The 22,701-nt window shown below is 39.9% G+C and overlaps 1 protein-coding gene across 9 annotated transcripts in view; it reads right to left on the reverse strand.

Moving 5' to 3' along the window:
- The window catches only part of AKAP10 (A-kinase anchoring protein 10), a 59,875-nt gene that overhangs the window by 32,641 nt on the left and 4,533 nt on the right, over positions 1-22,701 (reverse strand). For 6 of the 9 annotated variants that reach the window (XM_073797636.1, XM_019944180.3, XM_019944179.3 and 3 more), the window contains exons 2-5: positions 19,885-19,932; positions 14,380-14,562; positions 11,357-11,896; positions 2,756-2,854 (exon numbers count right to left, since the gene is read on the reverse strand). In XM_073797636.1, coding sequence (XP_073653737.1) covers positions 2,756-2,854; positions 11,357-11,896; positions 14,380-14,562; positions 19,885-19,932 — 870 coding nt within the window. Of the gene's footprint in view, positions 1-2,755; positions 2,855-11,356; positions 11,897-14,379; positions 14,563-19,884; positions 19,933-22,701 lie in introns of those variants that run through there. The other 3 variants (XM_019944176.3, XM_073797637.1, XM_073797638.1) reach the window with 3 other exon arrangements.

The raw sequence follows: 22,701 nt of genomic DNA on the forward strand, positions 1-22,701 counted from the left end.
AGGCCTCCACTACTGGCTGTTTCTTCCAAATGTTAGACCTGCCACAGCACCTAGTCCTCATACTGCCAAGTCCATCCCACTCCTGGTATTCACCTTACTTAACCTATCAGCGCGAATTGCCATCTTTGATCACTCCCTTCCTCCCAGAATGAGTTTTTCACTTGGCTTCCAGAAAAAACTGCTCTCTTGATACACAGCTGATGCAGGAAGGCCTCCACTACTGGCTGTTTCTTCCAAATGTTAGACCTGCCACAGCACCTAGTCCTCATACCTCGCGTCCTCACTCACCACACTCCTCCAAGGGATGTTACTCAGTTTCATGGCTCCAAACCCAACCATAGGCTGATCACTTCCAAACATACATCTCCAACCCGGACCTCTCTCACGAGCTCCTAACGTTAACATCCAACTGCCTACTTGGTGCTCAGCATTTGGATGTCTGAAACCCAAACTCCTAATGTTCCCCTTCAGCCATTACTCCTGCATCTTCTTCACCTTACAAATACTCCCCCAGGTATGCAGGTTTTAAAAAAATGAAGTCGGGGCTTCCCTGGTGCGGCAGTGGTTGAGAATCCGCCTGCCAATGCCGGGGACACAGGTTAGAGCCCTGGTCCGGGAAGATCCCAAATGCCACGGAGCAACTAAGCCCGTGTGCCACAACTACTGAGCCTGCGCTCTAGAGCCCATGCTCTACAACAAGAGAAGCCACCACAGTGAGAAGTCCACGCACCACAACCAAGAGTAGCCCCTGCTAGACGCAACTAGAGAGCTGGCGCGCAGCAACGAAGACCCAACGCAGCAATCAACCAATCAATAAAAATAAAACTATAAAACTTCTAAAAAATATATTGTTAAAAAAAAAAATGAAGTCATGCTTGATTCCTTTTTTCCTCTCACACCACTCACTTCCAAACCATCAGCACCTTCTGTCAACTGTACCTCCACAATATTTTAAAAATTCCACCACTTCAAGGATTTGTGGAAGATGGAACAAGCAGTGGAAGCACAGTTTTGAGGTCAATCTAATTCCCCACATAAAAACAAACAAATTAAATAGCAACACCCAAAACCCAGAGATAACATCTACAACAAAACCAGGCAGGTGGGATACACAATAAAAGCTTAAGTGGAGGCTTCTTCAAACTATAACTTACTTGACGTACAGCTATATTAAAATATTCCAGCTTGAAGAGGAGACAAGTAATTAGGGCAGGATTCAAAAGAATGAGGCCCAAAGAGGAAAAGTGAGTGGTCTAAAGACACAGAGGTAATTAACATTTTAAAACGCATAGTAATACACACTGGAATGGAAACTTCTTGATCATTAAATGTTATCAACTTGATCCTTCAGATTTTTCCCCTCATGGGATTACATCGTTAATTTGATAAAGTTTAAGGAAAGGAAAATTAGAACTGCAGTGACACTTCATTTTAAAATGTCTGACTCAAAACTCTCTCCTTTTCTCACCTACCCCAAACAGTTTAGTTATCAATTGGTACAAACACCCAGTGGAATTACTAGCCAACCAATTCCTCAAATAGCCAAATGCTAATCTGTTCGTACACCTAACAGTTATTATTAGGCACAGTTGGTCTAGGAAAGTCTAAAAGATGGCAGCAACAAATTTTCAGATAGAAATAGAGGAACTACATAGAAAATCCAAAATCCCATGACAACATCTGCAACAAAACTGGGTGAAAACTCCAAAATACAAGCAGACGGGGACAGCCACCAACAGCCACAAGACCCATGTGTCACAGGCTCTGCCAGGGAGAAGAAAAAGGAAACAATGGGGGCAGCACCCGGCAGCCTGAGGCAGACAGCAGGTGTGCCCTGGAAGTACGTGGCCAGTTCAAGAGGCTCAGCTGAGACCGGGAGGGGCTCTGCTGTCCCCAATGACGAGGAGAGACCGAAAGAGCCCCAGGCTGGGTCGACTCTGCTAGGAGCAGAATAATAGGCTTTCATTCAGAAATCAAAAACACTTAATTTTTGTATTAAAAACTCAAAACTTAGTGCTAGGACTTGATGAGAGTATAATAAATATCTGTTCAATGAATAAATCAACCACTTGTATCTGTGATTACAGGTGTACCTGAAGTCTTTCTGATACAACATAGTCAAAGCTTTCAAACATTTTTATTATGACCTACAGAAAAATATATTTATGTGACTCAGTATATATATGTACATATGATGGAAACAATGTTCTGAAGTGGTGTGTATTTGCCCTTACTACTGTGAAGCACTTTGATTTTTCCAGTCTGGTCTTTTTTGGCAGGGGGTGAGGACCTATGAGGAGACTGGTCCTAATCCAGAGTTTGAAAAACACTGCCGAATAGCATACTAGTTACCACGTAGGGGTCTGGTTTCAAGTCCTAACTGCCGTGTCCGAGCTGTCACCTTGGGCAAATTACTTACCTTCTCTGTGCTTCCTCACTTATAAAATAACAATTGTATTTATGCTGCACAGTTCTTTAGAAGATTGAATGAGTTTGTCAATGGGAAATGCTTAGAATATTGTCTGGAACACAGCAAGTACTCAGTAAACATGTGCTACTATTATTCAAGTCAAAAATCTCATAATTTGGGTCCAACAAGTAAGAGGGAAACTTTTGAAGTGAGCTACAATCAGATATAATAAAGTACCCTGAAAACAGACAAGGAAGGTATATGTTGAATTACATGTTCATGAAAAATTCTCTTAATAATAACCAAATTTTTTTTTTTGATGCCATAGCTTCAAGCACCGCTTACCTACGATGTCATTTCTCATTGCTTCTGTAATTGGTATTGGTTTAGCAGCATCTGGAGATATATATTTGGTAAAAGTATTTACTGCATCTTGTTCTATACCTGCAAGGTAAGAAGGGTACAACTTCAAAAATCAAAAAGCAACTTGGACCAGTAACGGACCATATTCATGAACAGCAAGGTTTGTTTGCCGTGTGCCCAGGCACACACACACAAACATATCTTTTATTACAAATAAATATCTCTGTAAATATACTTAGGACAAAACAGCCTCCATGGTAACGTTGCTTCTGCACTGCTTGGTTCTTGGAGCAGAGGAGATACATGTGACCCCGTGGCCCTCCTCGCCTCAGCTCACAAGCTGATGAGTAACAGCAATCGCTGTACCCATCCTCTTTCCATCTCTCCTCTCCAAAGTCCTAACCTGAAGGACTTACATAGCGGGAGCTCAAAAATCATTTTTAAATCTACATTTTACATATTCTACCAAATTTCATATTCATGAATACATTCATTTGACCTTCAACAACCCTGGAACGTTAAAACAGTGAATCTCAAACTTCCTAGTCTTGGGACTTTGAAATCTTAAAAATTACTGAGGACCCTAAAGAGCTTTTGTTTATGTGAGTTTTATCTATAGATAGTAAGGTATTAAAAATTAAAATGAGAAAAAATTATTGTTTAAATTAACAATATTAAATCTGTTAGAAGTTAACATAAATACTATTTTTTACAGAAAATAACTGTTTCCCAAACTGAAAAAAATTAATGAGAAGAGGGCATCAATTTACATTTTTGCATCTCTATTCGTCTTGATAACAAACTGTTAGAATCTCAAATCTGCTTTGGCATTCAATCTGTTCTGCTTTTTTGTTTTGGTTGAAATATACTGTGCTCTCATGATATGAGAAGAAATGTATGTATGTGTGTGTGTGTGTGTGTGTATATATATATATATATATAGTGTGTGTATATATATAGTATGTATGTGTATATATATATAGTATGTGTGTATATATATAGTATGTATGTGTGTATATATATATAGTATGTATGTGTGTATATATATTGTATGTGTGTGTATATATAGTATGTGTGTGTATATATATAGTATGTGTGTGTACATATAGTATATGTGTGTATATACATAGCATGTGTGTGTGTATATATAGTATGTGTGTGTATATATATAGTATGTGTGTACATATAGTATATGTGTGTATATACATAGTGTGTGTGTGTGTATATATAGTATGTATGTGTGTGCGTATATATATAGTATGTACGTGTGTGTATATATATATACAGTATGTGTGTATATATAGTATGTATGTGCATATATATAGTATGTGTATGTGTGTGTGTATATATAGTATGTATGTGTGTATATATATAGTATGTATGTGTGTATGTGTGTATATGTATAGTATATGTGTGTATATATAGTATGTGTGTGTATATATAGTGTATGTGTGTATATAGTATGTATGTGTATATATATAGTATGTATGTGTGTATATAGTATGTATGTGTGTGTGTATATATATATATATATATATATATATATAGTATGTGTGTGTGTGTACATGTGTGTATATGTATGTATAGTCTTTGTCCTGGTTCCTGGCACAGAGCTCCTAAAACCCTTGCAATTTCCTGAGTGGCAGGGGCCAGAGCAGCATCTTTTGTTATTTATAATAAGCCTCTGATTTCAACCAGGGGAAAAGTTTATGGTAATGAGGTGACTCTTGCAGAGTGGGGCTGGTTGCCAAAGAAGCAACCACGGAACTTCAGCCCCACTCCCCAACCTCTGGGGAAGGTGGAGGGGTTAGGGACCATCAAGCTAATCACCAATAGCCTATGATTTACTCAACTGGGCCCACGTGACAGAACCATAAAACCCCTAAATGAAGTGGTTCAGAGAGCTTCTGGGTTGGCAAATGTATCCATGTCCCGGAAGGGTGATGCACCCCAACCCCACGGACAGAAGCTCCTGCACTTGGGACCCTTCTGGACCTTGACTTATGTACCCCTTCACGTGGCGGTTCATTTCTATCCTTTACGATATCCTTTATAATAGACAAATAAACATAAAGTGTTTCCCTGAGTTCTCTGAGCTGTTGTCGCAAATTATTGAAAGAGGAAGGGGTAGTGGGAACCCCTGATTTATAGCTGGTTGGCCAGAAGTACAGGTGACAACTTGGGACCTGTGACTGGCATCTGAAGTGGGGGGACAGTCTTCTGGACTGAGCCCTTAACCTGGGGGGGTCTGCAATAACTCCGGGTAGTGTCAGAATGAATTAAACTATAGGGTACCCAGTTACTGTCCACAGAGAATTAGAGAATTGCTTAATGTGGGAAACCCACATATTTGGTGTCAGAAGTGTTATGAATAGAGAAATGGTTTTCTTTTATTTATATCAAGAATAGCTGGCCTCAGAGATGTGTAATTGGGAAAAGGAGTATTTTAATAGCTTTCTGAGATAACTGTGGATATATTCTTCTTTGATACTATACCAAAACTTGAAAAGTGGTAGTTTCTTAAAGGTTAATTAGAAGGTGGAATCTGAAACCATATAATGAACTTGTTGTATTCTGTTACATTAATATCTATTGGTCTATCTCCCATGTTTAAAGAGTCTTTTACTCATGATTGATTTTATAGCATCATATATTTTCAAATATTGTAGAAAATACTGGTTTGCTGACTTATGAAGATCTTACAAATGTTGATGCATTGCATCATACGGTATAAAAAAAATCACATCATTAATATCACAATGATCTTATCAGAACACTCTATAAAGCTGTTAGAGCACACGGTGGTGAATAGAAGTTTTCCAAATTCTAAGTTTCACTTGTAAACTTAAATTTTACCACTGGGCAACAAATACTGTCAGCTGTTTTCCACGAAATGACACCGCATTTTATGGGGCCAGAATTACACTGATGCCAAAACTAGTCAAAAGCAGTATAAGAAGACTACAGACCAATATCCATCTAAACAGATGCAAAAATGCTCAACAAAATATTAGAAAATCAAGTCCAGCAACATATAAAAAGACTAATACACCACAACCAAATGAGGCTTACCCTGGGAATGCAAGCTTATTCAATATTAAAAAAAAAAAATCAATGTAATCCATCATATTAACAGACCAGAGAAGGAAAACCACATGGTCATATCAAATGACGCAGAAAAAACATTTGACAAAATTCAACACCATTCATGATTCAAACAGCAACAACTCTCAGTAAACTATTAAGAGAAGGGAACTTCATCAACCTGATAAAGGGTATTTACAAAAACCCACAGCTAACCTCACACTTTATGGTGAAAGACTGAATACTTTCTAAGATCACGAACAAGACAAGAAACTCAAGCAATCTACACAAAAGCTCCTAGAAATAACAAGTGAGTAATAAGGCCACAGAATAGAAGGTCAACATATAAAAGTCAATCATATTGATATTTCTATGTACTAGCAATGAAAAACACTAGAAACAAAAAATTTTTAATCATACTATTCACAATAGCACCAAATAACAAAACACATTAAGGATCTGTATGCTGAAAACTATACAATGTGGAGGAAAGAAATCAAAGACCCAAGTAAATGAAGACACACATCATATCTGTGGATTTTAAGGCTCAATACAGTTAAGACATAAATTCTCCCCAAACTGACTTATAGGCTGAACACAACTCCAATAAAAATCCCAGCACGGTTTCTTGTAGATATTGACAAGATTATTCTAAAATTTATATCAGGGGCGGGGGGGGGGGGACTTAGAATAGAAAAAACAATTTTGAAAAAGAACAAACTTGGAGGACTCAAACTATCCAATCTTAAGACTCACTACAAAGCTATAGTAATCAAGACAGCGTGGTACAGGTAAAGGAACAGACATATACACCAATGGAACAGAACAGAGAGTCCAGAAATAGACCTACACAAATATGGCCACGGTACAAAGGCAATTCAATGGCATAAGAGTAGTCTTTAACTAATAAAGTATGGAATGATCCATATGTGAAAAGAAAAAAAAAAAAAAAAATTGACCTAAGGGCTTCCCTGGTGGCACAGTGGTTGAGAGTCCGCCTGCCGATGCAGAGGACACAGGTTCGTGCCTCGGCCTGGGAAGATCCCACATGCCGCGGAGTGGCTGGGCCCGTGAGCCATGGCCGCTAAGCCTGCGCGTCCGGAGCCTGTACTCCGCAACGGGAGAGGCCGCAACAGTGAGAAGCCTGTGTGCCGCAAAAAAAAAAAAAAAAAAAAACTTGACCTAACCACCACAGCTTATATCTCACAGGAGAAAATCTTCATGACCTTTGATTAGGCAAAGAGCTCTTATGCATGACTCCAAAAGCACAATCCATAAAGGAAAAAAGTTGATAAATTGGACTTAATCAAAAAAGTCCTTTTGGTCTTTGAAAGATACTCTTAAGAGAATGAAAAGTCAAGCTATAAACTGGGAGAAAACATTTGCAAGTCACATAGCCAATAAAGGTCTTATAACCAGAACATATAAAGAACCTCAAAATTCAACAATAAAATATTGGGAAAGACTGGAACAAGTTACCGAAGATACAGATGGCAAATATGCACATGAAAAAACATTCAACATCCTCAGACATTAGGGAAATGCAAAGTAAAACCACAATGAGATACCACCACACATCTATCAGAATGGCTAAGAAACCCCGCAAATAAACAAAAAGCTGATTACACCAAGCGCTGGCAAGGAAATAAAGCAACTAGAACTCTCATATATTGCTGCTGGGAATGCAAAATGGTGCAGCCACTCTACAAAACAGTCTGGCAGTTTCTCATATAATTAGACACACATTTAACACATAAATCCACTACTAGGTATTTCTCCAGAGAAATAAAAACTTTTGTCCACACAAAAACCTGTACACAAATGTTTAAAGCAGCTTTATTCATAATCAAAAGCTGGAAACAATCCAAACGTGGTTCAACAGGTGGATGGATAGAACATCCATACAGCGGAACTTAGCTATAGAAAGCAATGACAGAAACAACATGGGTAAACTTCAAAGCCATTATGCTAAGTGAAAGAAGCCAGTCTCAAAGGCTACATACTATATAAATTCACTTATATGGCACTCCAGAAAAGGCAAAAAAAAAAGAGACAAATAGATCAGTGGTTGTTAATTGCTGAGATAGAGGGTTTAACTACAAAGGCGACAGAACTGTTCTTCATCTTGATTGTGATGTGTGGAGTTAAAGAAACCTCAGCTAAAGTTGGAGCGGGGACAGGCCTATAGGGTGAGCTCTCACACCCCGCGAGGCATCCTCATTACCCCAAACAGGAAGAGACCAGCACCTATGTCTCAACACGAAGGTGTTGTCTATTCTATCATCCAGCAGGAAGAAGAAAACTTTTCTCTGCCCCAGGGCAGCCTAGCCAATCAGACACTGTAGCAGCCCAACCAATGAGAAGGCTCCACACTTTGGACCCCCCAGCTTCCTCTGATGGCCTCCGGTTACTACCGGCGCCCCAGCTTTTCCATATAAAAAAAGCAAGCTCCCCTTCTCTAGATTTGCCTATGGTCCACCACAATTCGCATATCTCAAACTGCAATTCTTCTGGCTATTTCCAAGTAAACTTGCTTCTGCTGGTAAAATGACTGGCTATTATATTATTAAAGTTAACAGATGACAGTTACAGGAATCTATGCATGTGTTAAACCTCACGTACACATCAAAAGGTGTCAAATTCACTGCATGCAAAATTTTTAAATAACAAAAAATGAAAAACTAGTACTCTTTTAATTACTCCACTGCTATTGAAATAAATTAACACCAAAACAAAGACATTTTCCAAAAACAATAAAGTGTATTACAATCAAAGAAACAGACTTTGGACTTTCATTTCCAGAAACAGGCCTCACTAGATGTTCAAAGAAACACTTCCTAATACTGAATTCTCCCAAAATGCTTTTGAAAACTACATCAGAGGTTGTGGGAAATAGTGAGAAACAGAAACAAGTACAAGCAGGCTCCTTATATGAAAGCTTTGGGACCACTAATATTTTAGCATTCGGAATTTGAGGTTTTTACAGAGGTAACGCACTGTGTTTATATATACCATTAAAAAAATTTTTTAAGTCTTTATTGAATTTGTTACAATACTGCTTCCGAAGTTGTAACCACTGGACTCCCAGGGAAGTCCCTATATATACCATTTTAATACCCCAGCAGCATGTGAGACGATCGCATTCATGACTCTGCAATAAGCTCATGTCCCTTCAGGTCAAGTTTTGTTCATTTAAAAAACAACTTGTGATAGGCAAAGCTTTCTGGATTTCTGGACTGCAGACAAGGAATTGTGGACCTGTAGGAGTCAGTACAAATCAAGATGGGCAAAAGTACAAGAGAGAGGGCATTCACCTGAGAAAAACCACCAAGTCCAAGAGACTTGAGGCTTGCACTTTCAAGGGCAGCTGCCCAGGGCCCAAACAGGGTAGATTAGACCAAAACCAGGCAGAAGGCCTTAAGAGTTTAGGGCCTGGAAAACCCAAGACAAAAATTCAGTTTTAAGCGATAATGGGATAGTAATGAAGCTGGCCCCAGAAGTATGGCAAAAGCAGATGCAGGGGCTTCCCTGGTGGCGCAGTGGTTAAGAATCCACCTGCCAGTGCAGGGACACGGGTTCGAGCCCTGGTCCAGGAAGATCCCACATGCCGTGGAGCAACTAAGACCACATGCCACAACTACTGAGCCTGTGCTCTAGAGCCTGCGAGCCACAACTACTGACGCCCGCATGCTTAGAGCCCATGCTCTGCAACAAGAGAAGCCACCGCAAATGAGAAGCCCGTGCACCTCAAGCAAGAGGAGCCCCCGCTCACCGCAACTAGAGAAAGCCTGCGTGCAGCAACGAAGACCCAATGCAGCCAAAAATAAATGAATTAAATTTTTTTAAAAAAGCAAATGTAAATACACTCTGCAATAACGCAATTTAATCAGAGTCCTCAAAGAATTACCAAAGATAAAAATCCAAAGACATATATTCACAGCCAAAACCCGTTAAAATCACAGGCTACCAAGAGTGTGAATCTGAAGAAACAAATAAATGCTGATTCAAATACACAAAAACTGGGATATTGGGCTTCTCAGATAATGAATATATGTTTAATAAATTTAAATAAATAAAAAATAGGCTCAAAAGTGGGATGGAGGGCTAAAGGACTAAGAAACTAAAAAACGACCAGGCAAACCTGAAGAAACAACTTCTAGAAATGAAAAATTCACTAACTTTTAGATTAAAATAACATGTTAAAGACTGACTCAATAGCAGGTTAGACCCATTTTAAGAGAGAATCAATGAACTAAAAGATCTGAAGAAGTCACCACCAATCTGAAAAGGCTATACTATGTATGATTCTAACTACATGACATTCTGGAAAACGCCAAAACTGTGGAGACAGGAGAAAGATCAGTGGTTGCCAGGGTCAAATCAGCAGGTATACAGAGATGAACAGGTAGAGCACAGAGGATTTTTAGGGCAGTGAAAATGTTCTGTATGACACCATAATGACAGTTACATGTCGTTATACATTTGCCCAAACCCAGAGAACATACAATACCAGGAGTGAACGCTAAAGTAAACTACGGACTTTGGATAATTACGACGTGCCCAGGCAGGTTCACTGATGCCAACAAGTGCTCCACTCTGGTGGGGGATATTCACAGCGGGGGAGGCGACGCAAGTGCGGGGGCAGAAGGGCATACAGGAAATTTCTGTACCTTCCCCTCAATTACGCTGTGGACCTTAAAACTGCCCTCATAAAGTCTTCGTAGAAAAGAGAAAAGAAAAAAACACACAAGGAAAATCCAGAAAAGAAATCATCTAGACCCCTGAGAAAAGATAAAAGAGAAGACGACAAGCATGGATTGGAAGCTGTCTAATCAGAATTCCAGGAGGTGATAATTGAAAAGTGAAGAGCCTGTAATTTCCAAACGAACAGAAAAGAGAAAGAGGTGCTGTTGTTGAGATGCCAGGGCTTTAATCCCAGCTCCCACCTGCTGTGTAACCCCGGAAGTCTCCTCCACCTGCCTAAACCATGGCTTTCTCACATGTAAAACGGGGTAACTGCCTACCTCACAGGGATGCTGTGATTATTCCATGAAATCCAAGTACCCCCCTAGCACAGAACTCAATTAATGTCACCTGCTGGCAATTAAAAAATAATTTTATCTGCAAACTACAGTAAAATAGTAACAAAACTAAGACTGTGGCAGGGCTGAAATCAGCCTATCTGGGTAAGGATCTGATTTCAAAATCTGTGGAAGGGAAAAAGCAGCATGACCCCTGACCCTTCTTCATTTGTTAATTCTGCCAACGTCTTTCTTAGAGGATCCAATCACTGTAGACAGCCCTTCTGTTCCTTTTTCATACACCGACCCTACTCCAGGGCACTACCCAAATACTCCCAAATCTGCAAGTGAGTGTGGGAGAAAACTATTCCAACCCTTTTATTTCCCATCTCAAGTTTCACTTTGTAAACAGATTCAAAAATTTTTTTAAAAATACACAACAAAACAGGATAAAGAGAGACAAAAATCACACACTTACTTTTCATTAATTTTCCTGATAATTCCTTTAGTGGAGAAGAGGGACTATTTCTACTGGCTACTATAAGTCTGGAGGATTCCTGGGTTTCCACGGAACCTCGATGAGCTCCTGTTCTGGCCATTTCCAGGTGGAGAGAATGGGCACTGTCACATTCCTGGGAAAGCAGCAAGTGATTCTGAGTGTTGCTAGTTCTATTATTCAGGTCAATTCCTTCCAACTGGGCTAAGCTAGAATCCTCCACTCTCTTGTCAAGAGAGTCGGTTACAAAAGCTGCTGTAGTTTCGTGCTTTTTAGAAGGAGAGACAGGTTCAGCCAGTGAGCTCTGCTTCACCGTGTTCAGACTGTGTGCTCTTATTCGGGACCAAGTTGTAGAGTGAAAACTTTCAGCCTCTAACCAAAACTTAACCAAATGCTCCATTCTCCGAAGTTCCATGAATTGAATGAAATAAGGGAGGACAACAGTGTCATGCAAGACTTGTTCAAGGGTCTTTGAAAGACTTGATTTGGTCTCTTGAGTCTGGTAGTCCAGACAAGATCTGCCTAAAAGAAGCAGAAGAGTTAGCAGTTCAGTAACAGACAACAACCGCCAAAACGTACAATAAAAATATTTAAACAACTCAACCTCATTAAAAATCTCAGAAAAGCAAATTAATAGAAGATAACATTTTTGCCTGTCAAACTGAAAAATGTTTTTTTAAAAAAATAACAAGCACTAACCAGGGCATAGCAAAACGGATGATGAGAATGTAAAATGGCAAGACCTCTTTGGATTTTCAATCCAGTAACTCCATTTCTAGGAACTTATCCTGAGGAAAAATTGTGGATGTGTGGATATAGCTAGAAAGATGTTATGAACTCTTAGCATTATTTATAACAAAATAAAGAGCTAGCTCTGCGATTTTATCTTGAAAAGTAAAACCAAACTTAATAAAACTTAATAGAAGTTTATTTTATAGTTAACTAAATTTAGGTTATGATTATAACCACAAGCTAATTATCAGAATAAAGAAAAAAATAAAAAGATTTTAACTTTCACAGCATGACATAAAGAGGCTCATTTTCATAAAATTCACTGAGGGCTTCATCAGTTTTTCAAAAGGGCTCTTCTTAATCCTTTGATGTTTCTTCTGAAGCACTTCGTGTATCATCATCCTTGCTAACTATCCTACTGCCAATGTTAACGAGTCCATCTCTGCCAACATCTCTTTTCATGCACTTCAGGAAATCCCGATCCATTGTAAGACTTTAAGCACTTTTTTAAATCAAACTTCTAATTTTGAGATACTGGCAGATTCATGTGCAGGTAGAAGAAGTAACACAGAGAGAACCTGTGCACCCTCTACCCAGTTTCCCCTATGGTAGCACCTTTCAAACTGCAGTTCAATATCACACCAAGATACTGACGCTGACACAATCCATCAACCGTACTCAGATTTCCCCCATTTTACCAGCACTCACTTGTGTATTTAGTCCTATGCAATTTTGTCCCATGTGTAGATTCGTGTAAACACCACCAAGACACGGAACAGCCCCGTGACACAAAGGTGCCTCATGCGGCCTCTCACAGCTGCCTCCTCCACCCCAGGCAACGGCAAGCGCTCTTCTGTCTCCCATTCTACCTCTCCGCCATCCCCAGAACGGAGAAACATTTCTCTCTCAGCATAATCCCCTTGAGATTCGCCCAAGCTGTTATGCGTATCAAGAGCTTGTTCTTTTTTTTACTGCTGAGTAGTGTTCTGTGGTATGAATGTACCGGTTTGTTTACCATTCACCTGTTGAAGGACATCCAGTTTTTGGCTTTTAAGCTGCTATGAACACTGGTGTACAGGTTTTTTGTGGACATAAGTTTCCATTTCTCTGGGATAAATGCCTAAAACTGCAATGGCTGGGTCGTATGGTAACTGCATGATTAGCTTTGTAAGAAGCCGCCAAACTGTTTTCCAGAGCAGCTCTACCATGTTACATTCCCACCAGACATACGAGTAATCCAGTGACTTACAATTTTACTTTGTGACCAACACAAATGTCATTTGCAGTGCACTGCTGAGGGTGACCCACAAAGACTCTGACACCTCAGCTCTGAATACACACAAATGTTAAGCAGAGAGAGGTATCAGAAGAGGGACTAATTTTAGTAAAGGCGATCCATTCATAGATTTTTTTCAATTTATGATAAACTGACATACAATTTTTGTAAGTACAGAAATTTGGGCAACAAATATTCAGAAAACAAGGATCTCCTGCATGTCTTTTCTTTTTTTGCGGGGAGAGGGAGGAATTATTTTAACATAACAGAGATCCTACTATACATACCACTATGTGACCACCTTTTTTCACTTTAACATATCTTAGACATTTCTCAATGTCTTCTGAAGGCTTTCATATAGCTACACAGTATTCCAGAGCATGGGCATATCACAGTTGGATTACTTCTCTATTAATGGATATTTGTATGTTGTTCCTAATTTTTTGCTATCGTAAACATTACTGCAATGAATAGCCTCATACATACTTGTACATATATTTTTGTGCACATATGGGAGCATATCTGAGGGCTACATCTTATACTTTACCTTTCGATAAATACTTGCAAACTGCCTTCCAAAAAATCTTTACCAATTTATACTTCCTCTATACAGAAGTGGCTATTTCTCTGCATCTACATTAACATCCCAATTATCAAACTTTAAATATTTGCCAGTGTGTTAGGGGGAACATTAACTCATTATTTTAATTTGCATTTCACTAGTATTACTGCAGTGACGCAACCTTTTCATATATTTAGTGGCCAAATGTATTTCTTTTTCTGGAAATGGCCCATTTTTCTACTGGGCCTGCTTTTTATATTTATAGAAACACAACATGGAGTCATCCATTAATTACACTTATAGCTGTTACTTCAGTTAAAACATTTTTTTCAAAGTCCCATCCAATTACACAGTTCGGTATCCTTTGGCAGGAATTTCACATATTATACTCAGTTCCTCCTCCTAGGAAGTTAACAAAAACTCAAAGTCACTTACCCAGGTCACCAAAATGAGCGGCCTCCATGTGGCTGGGCTGCTTCTTAAGTGTTGCCGTCCTACTACTTGAAAAGGAGTCCATGTTGGCAGAAATGGCATTGATTGCAACGTGACTTGGTCCTGCAGCCTCCAGCAAGGCATGATTTTTAGTGCTTTTTTGTGGGGAATGTACGGATATTGAAGCTATAATTTTTCAAAAAATTGTTAAAAATTAAACACAATTTGATAGTCTAAAACTGTCTCCTAAGAGGGCTTTAAGGGAACTTGAAAAATTAGATTTTGTAACACCTCTCTTAAGTACATACACTCAACAAAAATACTTGGGGAAATGGTAAATTAACCAAGCAGCAGAAAATTGGAAAGAAATGTCCTACTATTATTTGTAATTCTCAAAATACTGTGCCAAAAATGTAACTTAAAAGAGAGATCGGGCTTCCCTGGTGGCGCAGTGGTTGAGAGTCCGCCTGCCGATGCAGGGGACGCGGGTTTGTGCCCCGGTGCCCCGGTCCGGGAAGATCCCACATGCCGCGGAGCGGCTGGGCCTGTGAGCCATGGCCGCTGAGCCTGCTCCGCAACGGGAGAGGCCGCAAAAGTGAGAGGTCTGAGTACCGCAAAAAAAAAAAAAAAAAAAGAGATCTTTCTTTGAGTTCTCTTTGAGAACTCTACTGAAGACAGAAAGTACCAAAGGCAGCAAACATTCTGAAACATGGACCCTTTTCAATTCCTTAATACTTGCTTGCTGAAGGAACAAAATTAAAATTCCAAAATAAAAGCTTATGGGAAAAAAATTAGAAAAATACTCTTCAGGAAACTTATTTTACTTTTTAAATGAGTAACAAAATTCCACCGTCTAATAAAAACTGATCAAAGTTCAAGCTGCCTAAAGATGAAGCATACTTAAAAATTCACATAATATATTTTCTTTAGTAGCCTGAAGAAATATTAGTATCATCCTTTTGACTTCAGAATAAAGAGGTTAGTCACCAATGTGTTAGTAGGAAATCATCAACTCCATATTATAATATGGTCAAAGTAACCCTATGAACTTGTTGCTACAGCTGAATTAACATTCCACCTATCCCATTTATTCTACACAAATATCAAAGACTCTCATGAAAGGTTTTTAAGAAGTTTTGGTTTTGTGCATTGCTATATAGCAAGAAGGCTAGAAACATACAGGTCACTGAGCATTCCACACCCTCAATATAAATACTCTCAGATGACTAAACTTCTGTCTACTAGCACCACTTATTTTATTGAGCGGTCAATTTATGATAAATTGGTCAACAGATAAGTGCTCTCAATCTTAGCAAACGGTTCCCGGACACAGAATCTGAGTGATACCACGTAATACCTCCTATGAAGAATACATAGTACTGTAATTCAATCTATTACTGTGAGATGTGTTTACAGGATAAAGCAGATGAGAATGTTTATCTTAGGCATATGTATTTATCAGTCATTCAATAAGAGCTGGGAGAATTATGCAATGGAGTTGTCTTCAAATGATTTTTTCAATTTTAGAAGGAAGTTGTTTTTTGTTTTTATTTTGATGATAAATTGAAGGGAGCAGAATCATTTTGGTAGGTTTATAAACAATAATATCTAGTTTTTTTGTACAGACAAGCTACAAATACCCTGCATCAAGAACAGTGAGACTTTCTGATTGTTTCCTAATTAGACGTGTATGATGATGTGAAATAATACTAACTCATCTGTGCAAGCCTTCTTCTCTCTTTCTTAATTCTCTGTTAGAACCACCTCTCTCACACTCACCCTCTTAGCATCCCACCCCCAGGCCTCGTGGTCCCTTACTCTTCCCCCTTCTCCTCTCCCAAGAGCTCCTCCCTCTCCTTCTCTTTAATGCGCATATCAGCGCCCAAGGGGCCAGACAAGGCATCCACCACTCCTCTGCTTCCCAAGGTTCTCTGTTCTTCTTTTACTCCTTCTGCTGGAAGGCACATTTATTCTCAAACCTTCAGTTATTACTAGAGCAATCTTTTCCAAGCTTTTTTTTAGCTGTAAGCTCCCCCCACCCAAATAAACTTAAGTGGGACCTTGATATGTCTGTAAAATAGATAAAACTTTAGCTAAAACAGATATCTAAAATCTAAAGTATTATCTAAAATAGACAAAACAGAGTTAACTGTAACTCTGGCTGATTCAAGGGGAAAGTCTCACACGTGCGCTTGATTCGGGCCCTCCCAGCGCCAGCTCCAAGGGCTCACCCCTGCAGAGCTGGAGGCAGAGGGGACCCTGACCCGATCTCAGGCTGACCTCTGAGCTCAGCTTCCTGCCTGTGGCTCTAATTATTTGCTTCTAACCAACCTCTCATTTGTCATCTTTACCACCTCAAGACCAATTTTTCCAAACGTCAAACTTAAAACATCTTCTTCCAGACTAATTCTCCTCTCATTTCCCTCTCTCTGTCAATCCACCAGTCCCTAAAGCTCAAGAGCTTGGACCCACTCTTCTCACTATACCTGTTTGCTTGTCAAGATCTGTTGACTTTTCCTTCAAGATACTGACCTGTTTATTTTCAACACCACACCCTTAGTACAGGCCTTCTTGTATCACAGCAAAGCACTTCTAGGGTCTCCATCCTACATGACTCTTTCAGACTAACCTCTATAAATGCCATATGTAAAGCATCAACATCCTGCTCAAAAGCCCATAGTGGTTCCCTGTTTTCTCTGTCTCAACTCTTTTCTGGTCTTTAAGACCCTCTACAATCTGACCTCAATCTATCTTAAAAATTTCCTTTTAGTAGTCTGAAGGTCCTTCTGCCCAGTATATACTCAAAGAAATAAGAAGCTGGGCTGGTAAGGGAAAGAGGAAGAATTGACTCTTTCATTCAAATCCTTCTTATCATTCAAATTTCATACACATTAAGTCTCATTTCTATAAAGGCTTTCCTATGCTCCAGAAACCATCTGCTGATCTCAAATTCCTTTGAACTCCCTGTAATACTAATAACTAACAACTAATCCAACATATCAAGGGCCTACTCTGTTAAAACTAGATGGTAATAGCTACCAATATAAAACCTACTATGTACAAGGCACTGTACTGGTTTCTTTTCTTTCTTTCTTTTTTTAATAAATTTATTTATTTTTGGCTGCGTTGGGTCTTTGTTGCTGCACGTGGGCTTCCTCTAGTTGCGGAGAGAGGGGGCTACTCTTGTTGCAGTAGGCAGGCTTCTCATTGTGGTGGCTTCCCTTGTTGCGGAGCACAGGCTCTAGGCGTGCGGGCTTCAGTAGTTGCAGCACATGGGCTCGGCAGTTGTAGCTCGCGGGCTCTAGAGTGCAGGCTCAGTAGTTGTGGCGCACGGGCTTAGATGCTCCGCGGCACGTGGGATCTTCCCGGACCAGGGCTCGAACCCATGTCCTCTGCATTGGCAGGTGGGTTCTTAACCACTGCGCCACCAGGGAAGCCCTGTACTGGTTTCTTGATGTACTTTTTTGGGGGTACATTATTTCATTTATCTCTCACAATAATGCTACAAGACCAGTATTTTCTTCATTTTGGAGACGAATACACAAACAGAACAAAGTTAAGTGCTTTGCCCTAAGTCAATAAGGTAGTAAAGAGGCATTTCAACAGGCAAGATTTCAACCTCGGTCTGCTAGACTATAGAAAATCACTCTTTTATCTGGTTACTTGGACTGTAGAATTATTGTGCTTAAGATAACGTGTGTAAATGGACGTCTCAAGGGCACCTCCCAGCCACCATAGCAAAAAGGAACAGGTACTGGCCCAGTGTGGTTCTCCACCAGCCACAGTGTTAGGCCTGCCAGAAAGCTGGGTGCCAGGCTTAGCTTCCTCGCCCTCATACCTAATCGAGAACAAAGCTCTACCTATTCCACCTCCCACACGGCTCTGTCCAGGTCTCTTTATCTCCACCACTGCTGACTGAGCCCAGCCATCTGTGCATCATCTGATTCATGCTCCTCTTCCTACCACCAATTTGTAAGTTCACCGAGGGCAGGATCTGGATCCAAGTCTTTTTTGTTCACTGTTACAGCCACAATTTTTGTCTAACACCTAGAACAGAACAGGTGCTCAATAAACCATAGTTATTATGATTTTGGTTTATTTGCTACTGTTCTGGGTCTGAGTCTGTCCTTCTAATCAGACTGCAAACTTCTTGAGGGCCTGTTTCCCTGCTGCGTCTGTGTTATTCTAAAGTTAAGGCAGTGGGCCTTCCCTGGTGGCGCAGTGGTCGAGAGTCCGCCTTCCGATGCAGGGGACGCGGGTTCGTGCCCCGGTCCGGGAAGATCCCACATGCCGCGGAGTGGCTGGGCCCGTGAGCCACGGCCACTGAGTCTGCGCGTCCGGAGCCTGTGCTCCGCAACAGGAGAGGCCACAGCAGTGAGAGGCCCGCGTACCGCAAAAAAAATAATAAATAAATAAAAATAATAATAAAGTTAAGGCAGTGAATGTGAGCACAGACAATGTACTGTCATAAATAGAGTACAAGCATGGAGTGTTTTAGCCTGGGACAGATTGAGGAGTTAGGTAGGCCAATCCCCTTGTTGTACAAATGAGGAAAGTTCCCCCAGGTCACACTGTCGGAGGCTGGTGTGCCTCGGACATCAAAGTCCCTCCTGCTACTGCAATCAAGGTTAGACTTCACAAGCCTCTGCTTGCTGAGGGCTTGAAGTCTTTACCAATATCAATCAAATTCTCCTTAAAAAAGGCAATATGAACCAACTGGGTTTAAATTATCAGAAATAAGCAGAAAATAAGGCTGTAAGCTACCCTGCTTCTTCCCTAATCTTACAAACCTCTAAGTTATTGATTAGTGTCCCTCTGGAGCATATGGAGTTACTACTCAATGCTAGCCACACAACATACAAACATTTAAAAGAAAAATCTAAATAAGTGGCAATCTTTAGAATTCACGTAAATAAATTACACCTATGAAATTTGTACGTAATGGTCATGAAAGTAATTTTCACTATAATTTTCCCTTTTCAATTTTTGTACACTGACATAATGAAATCAGTCAAAACTACGCAGAGATTACAATCTTAAAGAAACATGCTCTTGCCTATAAATAAGGACAATATATTGACTCCAATAAAGGACTCCAAATAAACTTTAGGTTAAGGCCATTCATCCAAAGTAATAAGGAAGTGAAAACTGTCAGCATCCATACTCCCAGATAAACCACAGAAAACCAGGCTTCATAAGTCAGTGGTCAGACTACTCAGTAAAGAGTATTTTTTGCTTTTTTTTTTTAAATACAGTCAACTAATTGCTTTTGGGGAATAATCAAATGTGTGATTAGTAAGGACGACACTGGTTCACTGAAATCACTAGGACAACCAATAAATGCTTAGTAAAAGTCTATTATATGGTGGGTGTTGAAGAGTATATAAGTTAACAGGGAAATGTGTCACAGTCATAAGTAATTATAAAAGAAGGCAGAGACGATTAATGGCAAAATAAGGGAGAATGTAACAGGATGAAAGAGTTCATCCCTGCAACATGCTGACTCACCTTTACCTGACTTGACATCTGAGGTCTTCTCTTGTTCTTTGCCTTTCACTGGAAGAGAAGAGATCACCATGACCAACTTCTACAGCCAGAAACCCCCTTCCAGACCTTGTAAAAATCACACCAGCTCTATTCTGACACAGGTGAGTGTGTTCAAAGTTCCGCAACATCGGGCGAGCTGCCCTGGAGCGGGGCAGGGCAGTTGTCAGGGGAAGCTTCTCTCAGGAAGTGATCTTTGAACAGCATTTGGTCAAGTACGCTCAGAGCTTAAGGACAGACAAGGTCAGAACACCTGGGTTCAAATCTGGGCTCTGCCATTCAATAGCCATGTGATGCTGGACAAGTTACTTTAATTCTCTGGGTCTCAACTTCCTTCATTTACAAAACTAGGTCACTGTTATGAGTTAGTAAAGAGTCATTTCAACAGGCAGGATTTCAACCCTGGTCTGCTAGACCCTAAAAAAATCACTCTTTTACCTCTGGTTAAAAACTCGGACTGTAGAATTACTGCGTGGTTAAGATAACGTGTGTAAATGGACATCTCAAAAGCACCTCCCAGCCAGCATACCAAAACCGAACATGTACTTGCCCAGTGTGGTTCTCCATCAGCCACAGTGGAGACTACCTAATAGGGTTGTGGATGAAAACATAAGTACTTGTAAAGGGCTTACAAGAGGAGCTAGGACACAGTAAACTTAAGACGCTAGTTAACATTATTACCATGTGCCACTCACTACTAGATGCAACCTGAAGAAAAAGACAGAGTTCTCTGGTTGTGTAACATCTCTGACTTCCTGTGTATCCCTGCCACAGCATCAAATACAAATATTCTAAACTTACAAACATTCTAAAACTTCTACTACTCAAGCCTTAACAACTGTCTCTTAAAAAATTATACCATTTCGGGCTTCCCTGGTGGCGCAGTGGTTAAGAATCTGCTTGTCAATGCAGGGGACAAGGGTTCAAGCCCTGGTCTGGGAAGTTCCCACAGGCCACAGAGCAACGAAGCCCGTGCGCCACAACTACTGAGCCTGTGCTCTAGAGCCCGCGAGCCACAACTACGGATGCCCGCATGCCTAGAGCCCGTGCTCCGCAACAAGAGAAGCCAACACGATGAGAAGTCCACACACCACAACGAAGAGTAGCCCCCACTCTCAGCAACTAGAGAAAGCACGCATGCAGCAAGGAAGACCCAACGCAGCCAAAAATAAATAAAATAAATTTAAAAAAAATTATACCATTTCTCCTCTATTACACAAAACACTGGAAATTCTAATGCAGACACACTAGCAAGATCACATGCAGGAAGGAAAGGGCATGGTAGCTCAAGCCAAGTGAGAAACTTACGAGATCTGACACAGCCCACTTTACTTTTCTTATGTTTTTTCTTTTTTATAAAATAATTAATTAATTAATTAATTTTTGGCTGCGTTGGGTCTTTGTTGCCGTGCACAGGCTTTCTCTAGTTGCGGCAAGTGGGGGCTACTCTTTGTTGTGGCGCCTGGGCTTCTCATTACAGCGGCTTCTCTTGTTGCAGAGAACGGGCTCTAGGCGCGCAGGCTTCAGTAGTTGTGGCACGTGGGCTCAGTAGTTGTGGCTCACAGGCTCTAGAGCGCAGGCTCAGTAGTTGTGGTGCATGGGCTTAGTTGCTCCACGGCATGTGGGATCTTCCTGAACCAGGGCTCGAACCCGTGTCCCCTGCACTGGCAGGTGGGTTCATGACCACTGTGCCACCAAGGAAGCCTAGAATTTCTTGAATATTCTATGTATGCAATCATATTATCTGTGAATAATGACTCTTGTTCCCTTTCCCTCACAAAACTTAACTTTTCCATCTTTTTTTCATGTGTGTGCTGTTGTGAAGACTATGCTAGCTTTCCTTCTGTTTGTATATCCCTGATATGTTTCTCCATCCTTTTACTTTTAACTTTCCCATGACCTTTTTAACATTTAAACAGTACAGGAAACCAATCTGAAGATCACCATCTTTTTATCGTCTGGGTTAACGCATTTCTTTTTATTGTGATTACTGCTCTTTATTTCTAAAAAGAACATTCTTAAAACTCTAACTATGACGACGAATTTGTTGACTTCTCCTGGTAATTCTGTACATTTTGTTTTATACCTTTTGAAACTGATTTAGGTACAAACAAGTTCACAGTTTTATCTTCCTAGTACCCTTTTCGCTTCATCATGATTTACAGGCCTTCTTAGCCCTAATGGTATTTTATGCTTTAAAGTATTTCATCTACCACACAAACTTTCTTCTAGTTAACATTTGCCTGATATATCTTTGCATCCATTTATTTTCAATTTCTCTACGTCCTTATGTTTTGGTTGTGTCTCTGGTAAATAGGTGCATTTTGGCTTATTACCCAACTTGAGCCTTCATCTTTTAGTCCATCTTTATACAGACTTTTGTTAGATTTTTTAGCCATAGAGATTTTATTCTATTTATATTTAAAGTGGTTTATTTCTGTCATCTTATTTTGCACTACTTCTTCTATAAGAAATAATAATTTCTTATTATTATGAAACATTTAAAACAAAGGCAAGACTAGACCTTAATATGAGGAACACTCAGGTTTAGCAAATCTTAACATTATGCCATATTTGCTTCAGAAGAATTTTTAAAAGACATAAAACACTGCAGTTACAACTAAAGTCCCTCCCTCAACTCATTCCCCCTCTTCCTAGAGAAAAAAATTTCAGAAATGGAATGTTTATGGTTTCCATCATTTTTACCCTTTAATATATTTATGTATTCATAAACAGGTTATAGCATTGTTTGAAGGTTTTTAAACAAGTGGTTGTGCCGAT

The sequence above is a fragment of the Tursiops truncatus genome, chromosome 20 (genome assembly GCF_011762595.2).
Source record: "Tursiops truncatus isolate mTurTru1 chromosome 20, mTurTru1.mat.Y, whole genome shotgun sequence".
Classification (NCBI taxonomy): Eukaryota; Metazoa; Chordata; class Mammalia; order Artiodactyla; family Delphinidae; genus Tursiops; species Tursiops truncatus.